This window comes from Parasteatoda tepidariorum, chromosome 4 (assembly GCF_043381705.1).
Source record: "Parasteatoda tepidariorum isolate YZ-2023 chromosome 4, CAS_Ptep_4.0, whole genome shotgun sequence".
NCBI classification, from domain to species: Eukaryota; Metazoa; Arthropoda; class Arachnida; order Araneae; family Theridiidae; genus Parasteatoda; species Parasteatoda tepidariorum.
In genome coordinates this window covers 52,965,970-52,977,022 of record NC_092207.1, presented here as the reverse complement: position 1 = coordinate 52,977,022, position 11,053 = coordinate 52,965,970, and the positions used below count along the sequence as shown (strand labels likewise).

The following is an 11,053-nucleotide window of genomic DNA, read 5'->3' as shown; positions in this document are numbered from 1 at the left end:
AAGTATGAACAGAAAAATAATAAAAATGTTTCTTAATTATGCAATTAAATTTAACTGCAACTTAATAATAATTCAAAGACGATTATATCGAAAAAATTTCCGCTCTTCATTTTCCATGCTTTTTATTACCCGCTTGTATTCTACCCAACTCAAAAGACAAGTGAAAATAAATGAAATTATGCTTCTTAATTATGTATCTAAACTAATCAACTACTTTATAAAAATTACAAAACCGATCATATTCTAAAAGCTTCAGTTCTTTCAAATCTCTGATAGAAAATTGCATAGCGGATTAAAAATAAGTATACAATTTATAGTAATTCTTATTTATATTATATACGATTTAGTTATAGCAATCTTTTTTATTTATTATGCACTAATCTCAGTCATAACTCACCGATTTTTGAAAGAAAAAAATTCCATTTTTTTCTGTAAATATTTTGAAAATATTACGAGGCAATTAAAATAAGAGTTAATAAAAACACGGCAATAATTATACTAAATGGCTGAGAATACACAAAAATTTGGAACATAAAAAATTTTCACGTTTTATTTAAAGTCGTTATTATAGATTTTATAAGTTCTGCAAGAAATTAATTACACTAAACGTATTATGGCTAAGAATACACAAAAATTTGGAGCAAAATTTTTTTTTTCGCGTTTTATTTAAAGTTGTGCAAGATTATTATAAATTTTATTATAAGTTCTGCTAGAAACCAAAACTAATTATTTAATCCATTTATAATATGAAATAATAAATTTGTGAGAGAAAAAATTATGTCTGAAATATATTCATAAAATATCCAGGTAAATGATTATAAAATATCTGGGTAAAAATTATCTTTGAAATCTGAAATCTAATTTAATCCCAGCGTTAAACGCATCCTTATTCGAACGTTCGAATCGCTTTCACCAGCAAATTGTTAGGTGAAAGTTTTCCGATAGATGGGAGGAAAAATGAAGATCGCAGTTCGTTAGCAAAATCCGTTCGAAAGCGCGAGGTTTCAGGTTTTCCCTAGGAGTAGAAACGTGACGTCAAAATGATGTCATTTTTCTCTTCCTTGCTCGTTCGAAGGCTGCGAGGTTTGAGCTCCTGGGTGATCGTGTAAAGCTAAGGGTGGTGGCGCTAGTGGTTAAATTGCTCTCTCAAGACTTCCGGGTTACTGCTTCCGATATACTTTTACGCCGCAGATTGAAAAAACGCGCCATCATATCTTTTGCAGTATTTCACATGTACCGAATTCTTTCTTTTAACCTTTACACTCTAGCATTATCATATTAATATTATAATCATTAGAATATTTTCTAATAAGGCTAACTGAATAAGATATTTTTGGCGACATTTTATTCAAATGCAGCCAAATAAGGGATAAAATAGAAAATATGGCAAAACCTTAAGAATTATTCACAATGAGATATTTACTTTCCAAAAATTTTTTTGGCCTTACGACCTCTGAGAATTAATACATTTCTGAAAGCTCTTATGAATGGTACAATTATGTTTAGATTTGAACCCAAATTACAATAACAAAACTGCATAGAATATTAGGCTTGTTCACACATCGCCTCGTAGTCATAACATAAGCGGAGGGATACACCGGAAATTTTCTAAATTTCTTCCGGTTTAAGGACGTTTGTTATTGTTTACATTAGACCACCCATCCATAAGCCGCTTCGGACTTTACTACAACAACCTGTAGCTATCTGTAAAGCCTCCACCCTAAACTATATAAATAGAAATAGAAAGCTATAAGCTAAGGCAAAGAGCTCATCGCAGACTTTTACAATCTGATACATACCAACCAATTAAAACAATACAATCTTGCTTATAAACTGATTTTTGTTTTGTATTTTACTTGATTTGGATATTATACTTAAAAAAAAATTATGGAATGATAAATTAACATTTTCTTTGTGCTGACAGTAAATAAAATTCCTGTTGTGTGTGTCCCAAAAATTAAAAAAAAAAACATGTTTTCTGTTCGATTCATGTAATTAATAAACTATTCATGCCCTGTGTGTTAATTGCTTCCTGGCAGAAGGAGATATTATTATTGAAAGCAATATCTTTCTGTGTTGACAATAACATTCTTTGTTGTAACACTAAAGGTAAAAAGTATTGGGGCTAAGTGTGACACATACTTGCAATGATATTTTAAGAGAAAAATATTTTCATTGAAATTTTATGTTTGCACTATGCTTGAAAGTTTCTAGGTGAAGTTAATGATTGTTGTAATTAAGAAGTATGCAATAAGAAGTAATTTCATTTAAATGTTTTGTGTTTGTTATATCCGAACCTGATAGATTAATCATGAAGAATGGAATTTGCAATAATCTAAACAACACCTTGGACAAACTTTTCCATGCAGTGCATTATTAAACAGTTGTAAATAGATTTTAATTGCAGGTAATTAAACTCTCTCTTACATTCATAAAGCATATGTTATTTGATACTTATATACAAGTAATATAGATTATGATTTTCTTGTTGACACTGAGAAAGTATTTTTTATTTGCAGTTTGTGCAATTTAAAATTGTTAGATAAAATTAAATTGTCTTGACTCTCTCATATTCATGTTGATTTATAAGAGCATGTATTTATAGTGTATGATGAAACATTGATACAAAAATTAGCAATAAAAATTTTTTTTTTTAAATATATATGTTTCTAATGTAAAATGTTTCAAATCAGCGAAAGTAAAAAATATATATCTATATTGTCTGACTTAAAAATATATATTGTTTCATATATTTGTATCATATTTACCCAGATATTGTAATATATATTGTACTATAGTTACCCATGTGCATGTGAAGTAAATTGTAAATGAAATCTAATTTGATAATTTCAGGTTTACTGTTAACAGCATTAGGTTAATGCTGTAAACAGCATTACTGTTTATTTTTGTAAGAAGTTTTCCAAATTAAAAATAGCATTCATTTCGCAGTGTGTCTAAGAATGCATTGATTCATAGTGTATTAAATTTAGAGAAGTTTTCTACATTAAGAGGTTCATTGTTTCTGCAGTTTTTTGTGTAAAATTGAAATATTATTAAAGTTTGTGGAGATTTTTTTTTTTTTGCATCTCAATATAATTTAAATTGATCCTTTCACTGACGCACCTATTAATAAATCATATTCTTGTTATGAATTGATCATATTTCTACAGTATTTTTTTGTTGTTGCTTATTTAAAAAATTTATTCAAAGTAAGTGATTTGATTCAACATGATCATTTTGAATTATGTGTTATTGAAGTCCTCTTTGTGCTATTAAATAGTGAAAATTATTTTAAATTCTTGCCTTCATTTTAATCAATAGCTAATTGTTTTTCCAATTTCTACTTACAGCTAGTTGTTGCAAATAAAAGAGAAAAAGCAAAAATTTTATTTTGAATGGGAAATTATATTTTTTCTTATTTTTATGCATTTTTATTATAATGTCATTGCAAAGTGGATATAGTATGTCTTCATTTCTTGCAGCATATTTATGATTGTTATTTTAGAGATCTTATTCAACTACACACANTAATGTAAAATGTTTCAAATCAGCGAAAGTAAAAAATATATATCTATATTGTCTGACTTAAAAATATATATTGTTTCATATATTTGTATCATATTTACCCAGATATTGTAATATATATTGTACTATAGTTACCCATGTGCGTGTGAAATAAATTGTAAATGAAATCTAATTTGATAACTTCAGGTTCAAAATAGTAAGCAGCATTACTGTTTATTTTTGTAAGAAGTTTTCCAAATTAAAAATAACATTCATTTTGCAGTGTGTCTAAGAATGCATTCATTCATAGTGTATTAAATTTAAAGAATTTTCTTCAAAAGGAGGTTCATTATTTCTGCAGTTCTTTGTGTAAAATAGAAATATTATTAAAGTTTGTGGAAAAAAATTTTTGCATCTCAATATAATTTAAATTGATCCTTTCACTGATGCAGCAATTAATAAATCATATTCTTGTTATAAAGTGATCATATTTCTACAGTATTTTATTTTGCTTATTTAGAAAATTTAGTCAAAGTAAGTGATTTGATTCAACATGATCATTTTGAATTATGTGTTATTGAAGTCCTCTTTGTGCTATTAAATAGTGAAAATTATTTTAAATTATTGCCTTCATTTTAATCAATAGCTAATTGTTTTTCCAATTTCTACTTACAGCTATTTGTTGCAAATAAAAGAGAAAAAGCAAAAATTTTATTTTGAGTAGGAAATTATATTTTTTCTTATTTTTATGCATTTCTATTATAATGTCATTGCTAAGTGGATATAGTATGTCTTAATTTCTTGCAGCATATTTATGATTGTTATTCTAGAGATCTTATTCAACTACACACAATTTATCTACACTTATAATTAAGTTTTTTCTCAGAAAAGTAATCCTATACTGTAAAAGTTTTTTTGATCCTGCAAGATAACCTTATTCTTGTAATATATGTAACTAGATTTATTTCTAAGAGAAATAGTTTCACTAAACACTGCAAATTTCATACTGGTGAGAAATCCTATTCTTGTAGTATAAAAAGAGTATAATAAGAGTTTTTTCACAAAGAGATCTCACTAAACATAATCGCGTTAATATGGGTGAGAAGCCTTATTCTTGTAGTATATGTAGTAAGAGTTTTTCACGTAGAAATGTACTAACTGAACACAGTCGTGTTCATACAGGTGAGAAGCCTTATTCTTGTAGTATATGTAATAAGAGTTTTTCACGTAGAAATCTACTAACTCAACACAGTCGTGTTCATACAGGTGAGAAGCCTTATTCTTGTAGTATATGTTATAAGAGATTTTCAAAAAAAGGTAATTTGATTCAACATAGTCATGTTCATACTGGTGAGAAGCCTTATTCTTGTAGTATATGTTATAAGAGATTTTCAAGAAGAGGTCGTTTGACTCTACACAGTAGTGTTCATACTGGTGCTGAAAAAGATAGTCTATTTAGGCACATTCCAGTACATACTGGTGAAAAACCTTATTCTTGTAGTAAATGTAATAAGGGGTTTTCAAGTAGAGCTTATTTGACGTTACATAGTCGTGTTCATACAGGTGAGGAGCTTTATTCATGTACTGTATGTAATAAGAGATTTCCAACTGGTTCTAGTTTGACTAAACATAGTCGTGTTCATACTGGTGAGAAACCTTATTCTTGTAGTATATGTAATAAGAGTTTTTCTCATAGAGAGAGTCTATTAAAACACATTCGAGTTCATACAGGTGAGAAACCTTATTCTTGTAGTATGTGTAATAAGAGTTTTACACAAAGAATTCATCTGACTCGTCATAGTCGTCTTCATACTGGTGAGAAACCTTATTCTTGTGGAATATGTAATAAGACTTTTTCGCAGAAACATCATTTGAGTAAACACAGTCATGTTCATACTGGGGAATAAACCTTATTCTTATAATATATGTTATGAGAGTATTTCACAAATAGTTCTTCAAAATATGACATTTGTGTTCTTACTGGTGAAAAGCATTTTTCATGCACTAAATGTAATAAGACTTTTTCAAGAAAGGATTACTTAACTCGTCACATTCAAGTTCACACTGTTTAGAAACCATTTTCTTGTAGACAAAAAAAAATTATTTTTTTTACTTGAAAAGCATCCAACTTATTATAATTTTATTCATGCTGGTTAAAAACTGCATTATTTTGATATATTTCAAAAGAGTTTTTTTTTCCTTTAAAAGACTGACTTTGATGTTTATATTTGGACTGGGGAGAAACTTTTTTGTTGTACCATAACTAAATAAGAATTTTTCTCAGAAATGTCATCTGGCTAAATACAGTGTTGTTCCTACTAGCGACAAAGCATATCTTTGAAGTATGTGATGAAGTAGGTTTTTTTTAAATAATAGTGATCTGAATATTTACACTCATGTTGATACTGGTTGAGAAACCATATTCTCGTAGAATCTGTAATAAGTCTTTCTTAACGAAAGCTAATCAAACTAATCATTGTTTTGTTGACCCAGCTGAAAAACCTAATTCTTGTTGCACGTGTCAAAGGAATCTTTCAAATGGCATTCTGATTCATACTGGTGCATTCATTTTTGCGGCATATGTAAAAAGTGACTGACTGAACATTGGCCATTTCTCACTGAGGAAAAACTCTCTTGCTTCTATTATTGGTAAAAAATTTCATGGAAATATCATTAGATTTAACACAATTTAATGAAACTGAAATGTTTTTTTCTTTTCAAAATATTTTATAATGGAGTTTTCATTGTATTTTTCTGATTTTGTACTTATGTAATGCCTGTAAAATAAGCTTCAGTATTGAAAAGCTGTGGATTAAAATTAAAATGCATTCTTGTAAGCACATCTTGGTAGAAGTTGTTGCCTTGGTTACTGGTTATAAGTTGTTTTTTATTCTCTCAGCATTAGAATCCTGAGTTGTTGGCAGGGCCGTAACTACGCCGGGGCACCGCCCTGGGGCCTCGACGGTCAAGGGGGCCCCACACATCATGACATCAGAGACCACATCATGTTTTTTTTTTTCAAAATAGAGCACTCTAATTATATGTAGGAAAGAAATTGTGTTAAGATAGAGTTGATGAAAATTTTCTTTTTTGTAATTGCGTACCTACTATAACATAAAGGGAAGTGTAAGAAACTGTAAAACACCTTTTCGAAAATTATTTCCCTTTCTCAAAAGAACAAACCCGCTTTGCAGAGAAGGGGAAAGGCCACAGCTGCATGTAGTTGATTGCGTCTGACTCAGTGGCGTGCCAACCAAAGGGAGGCAGAGGGCCCCTCTGAAATTTAAGTGATTGGGCAAACGATGCGTTTCACCCCTCCTGAAATTTAGACACAAAAATAAAGTCAAGTAAAATCAGTGATTTAAAAAAAAAAAAAATTTTAATTTTGAAGCTATTTTTGAAATAGAAAACTTTATATTCCTCTAACATTTATGTGCTTTGCCTCTTCTGATATTTAGTTATTCGCCAAGATGAAGTCTATTAAAATAGGTAATTTTAGAGGGGGAAAAAGCTATTCTTTCTCAGCCTTGAAGATATACATCAAGTAGGAAACTTTATTCTGTTATGGACGATTAATATGTTTTATATGTAAGTAAAGTAAAAGTAGAAAAAATATTTTATTTCCAATTTTCACTCTATTTTCTTCCGAAATTGTAATGAGGGGACGAACATAGTGTTTCGCCCCTTCTGAAATTTCAAAGTGCTCGAAAATAATAAAAATTTATAACTAAAAAAATGTCATCTTTGAATCTATTTTCTGAATAGAAAGCTTTATTTTCTTCTGAAATAAAAGTGAGGGGGTGAAAAATTTGCTTTTCATCTTCTGTAATTTAGACATTAATAGAATAAAATCAAGTAAAGTTGGAAATTTAACAAGAAAAAAATTATTTTGTTTCATAACTTTGACGATATTTTCCAAATAGAGAACTTCATTTTCCTCTTAAATTATAGTAAGGGGATCGAAAACTTATTTTCTTCTGATATAAAGTAAGGGGGGCTAAAAAAAAATTTGTATCTTCTGAAATTTAGACATTTGAAATAATATAGTCCAGAAAAATTGTTTTTTTTTTGTTTAAAAAAAAGAACTTTGAAGCTATTTTCCAAAAAGAAAATTTTATTTTCCTCTTAAATTAAAGTGAGGGGGTAAAGAATATATACTTCACCCCTTCTGAATTTCAGACATTCGCAGGAATAAAGTCGAGTAAAATTTATATTTAACTCTTATTTTCGACTTTAAAGCTATTTTCCAAATCGAAAACTTTATTTTTCTCTGAAATTTAGTTGAGATGGAAGATAATGTGCGCTTCCCCTTCTGAAAATTTGACATTCGCTACAATAAAGTAAAATAGAATTGAGAATTTCAGAAAAGCAAACTACTTTTTTTTTTCCAATTTACTAGCTATTTTCCAAATTGAAGTAGAAATCCCCCCAAGAAAAATACTTCGGTTTTGTTTCAATTTTTTTCTACATATTACAACTTTTAACTAATTAAGAAAATTAAAACTAAAACACGAAAAGAGAAGAGGAGCACATCATAAAAAAACATAACAAGAGTTTAGAAAACTAAAATAAGTATCACTGTTTTGCATCCTCACTGAGACTAATAGATATATTTGAAAGCATCTTTTGACTGTGGGTGGTATGAAGGTGTTAAAGCCTTCATACCACCCACAGAGTTGACCCACAGTTATCTGACTCCTCAAAAGATATCCATCTCCTTTTACACCATGGGAAAATGACCTTTTCCTTCTTTAAATTGCCCTAATCATTTTTATAACCCTGGGCTCTTTTGTGCTTTTATAAAATGTCCTATATTTACAGTACCATCTATATGTCCCTCAAGTTGTCTTAAACTAGCAATTATCTAGATGTTCTAGGAAAACAGATGTAAGCTTTTAAGGTCCATTCAAGGGGATGACTCTTGTCGACATATACTTCGGTCATTTTGTCAAGAGAGAGAGTTTCAGAGACAAACGTAAAACGTTGCAGTTAAATTCCAGTTTTTAACTCATTTGATAGAGTCATTTAAATAAACCATTTTTTATTCAGATATAAATTTTCTGTTACCTTTTATTTTGTTCAATTTTTGAAATTAAAATTTAACTTTAATTAAGAGTTATTAAAATTATTTGCAACTTCCTTTTTTTCAAACATAAATTGTGATATCAATAATTCCCATTCTTAATACAAATTTTCTTTGGAAAACAGGAAAACTCAAAGTAAATGTTTGCATTCATTTAATACATTTAAATTTTATATTTATATACTGTTAGAATTCTTTTATAAGAATGGTAACATAAAAATTGCTTTTTTTTATGTTCGTGTATAAAATTTAATTTGTATAGTACTTTAATTGATAATTTTACTGTTTATTGTGTGCATGGATTTTGTTCTTATTTTATATTTTTTAAATTGTTAAGACCCTTAAATTTTTTAAATTGGAACTTCGAATTTTTCGGGTTTTTAACAACTTTGTTTTTATTAAAAAATGAAATGCATTCTTTATTTTATATAAAAAGAAATAATCTTTAATTTAATAAAAAAACGCATTTAATTTAATAAAAAAGCTATGAACATCAGCTTAGAAATCCGTAGCAATTAAAATTCATTGTCATGACAAACCATTAAAAGGATTTTTTTTTTTTAATTAGCAAATATGCTTAGACTTTTTCTCATTTTTCTTTCATAAAAAAAACAACAACAAAAAGTATTACTCTTTGTCATAATTTTGCCACATATGATTACATGGCGTCATGAATACATAGGCCAAATATTCAAGAACGAATTCTTTTCAAAATATAGCTATATTTTCTAGGGACCTGTCCATGTAGGAGTAAGGCAACTTTGTTTTTGTTAATCGATGTATATAGAGAAAAAATTTCTGTATATTTTTTCAATTAGGACTTTTTAAAATGTGGATATATGTGCCGATAGAAAAAAAAAATCTATAATTTCCTTCAGTTTCCATAACGCGATCAAAAACTTATAGACTTGAAACTAAAAAATAATTTTCATTTTTATAATGTTTTTGTCTTGAAAAGACCACCCTAACGGTATAATAACCGAATTCAACAGGTTTATAAAATTGGTATTTTATGATTAACATTATATGTAGAGGAAACATTAGATTTTCTAACCCCCGTAATATAATAGGTAGCTGTAATCTGGGAAATATGGTCCCAATAGTTGGGTCGGGTCAGCTATCCAAAGTTTGGACCCCCAAATGTTATTTTTTTTTTCTTCTTTTTTTTTGTATTTCACTACAGATTGAGAGCTTTTTAAGGGAATTGAAAAATTTTTGCACACGATTATAAAATTCTTTTATCTAGAGATAATTCCATGCAAAAAATAAATTTTAGTAAATATTTATCATTTTTTATTTCATAATAGTTTGATGTTGATCATTTACGTCGCACTGGTGCTGCACAATAGACTATTAGCGACGGTCTGGGAAACATTCCTTGAGGTTTGATCCTCTGCAGAGGGGGGCACCCTCGCTTCGGTAGCCCGGCGACCAGCACGCGAAGTCGAGCACTTTACGGTAGAACAGTTTAACGAGGACCAATACCGCACACCCTCGGTCCCTACGCAGATTGATTCAAATGGTCACCCACTCGCACACTAAATGCAGCCAGTGATGCTTAACTTTGGTGATCTGCTGACAACCGTGTCTTAACGATCAGTCCACTTCCGGACAATAATAGTCTGAAAACTTTTGAATCGTAAGGCATACATTTTTTTTGTTTTTTTGTATCATTTTAAAGTATCTAATTCCACATGGAAAATACAAAATTTGAGCGTAATTGGTTGATTAGTTCTTTAGAAACCGTGTTTTATAAGTACGACTTTTTTAAAATTTAATTTCTCAAGATTAATTGATTTCGCTAAAACTTTGTATTTTGCAATGTGGAATACTTTCAATGTTTTGTAATCCAATTTATATGCGAACAAATAACTTGTTTTCATAAATATATTCGCTAACATAATACATAAATAGCTAAAATGACTGTCAGAGATGGAGTACTGAATTTTTTTGAAAGGGCCTCCGCCAAAAATTTTTGCCCCAGGGCCCCGAGGGGTGAAGTTACGGCACTGGTTGCTGGTAATATTTTTTAATAATAAAAAAAAACTTGAATAGCTCCTTTAATTAAAATTAAATGTAACATCTTTTGTTTAATGAATGTTTTGAAGTAAATTCAGTTTAATTGCAAGTATGAAACATAAAAAATAATATTTGCTTCTTAAACTCAATTTCTTGTACTTAAATCAAAACAACTTTCTCTAAGCTTTCATCATTTTATAAATCTTATTTTTATGTTTCAGAAATATTACTGTGCTGAATGTTGTGACAGTTTTTTAAACGATTACCTAATGTAAATTTTGTTAATCACATTTGAACGTGTTAAATTGTATAACTTTTGAAAAAGAACATAAAAGAAATAAATTCATGAAATAATTTTCTCATTATGAGATGTATGCAAACGAAGACTGTTTTTTTTTTTTCGATTAAAGAGGAATAGGGGCTACATCACTATCCATCCTCGGAAGT

The 11,053-nt window shown here is 28.9% G+C and overlaps 1 protein-coding gene across 1 annotated transcript; it reads left to right on the top strand.

Annotated features, from left to right (window-relative positions):
• Positions 1–4,598: 4,598 nt before the first annotated feature.
• On the top strand, positions 4,599–5,411 carry LOC107447469 (zinc finger protein 271-like). Its single transcript, XM_071180340.1, has one exon. The coding sequence runs from the start codon at positions 4,599–4,601 to the stop codon at positions 5,409–5,411; it is 813 nt and encodes a 270-aa protein (XP_071036441.1).
• The last annotated feature ends 5,642 nt before the right edge of the window (positions 5,412–11,053 follow it).

Bases quoted from the DNA above. Each gene is read 5' to 3' on its own strand.
- LOC107447469 (XM_071180340.1), top strand. From the start codon at position 4,599: ATGGGTGAGAAGCCTTATTCTTGTAGTATATGTAGTAAGAGTTTTTCA.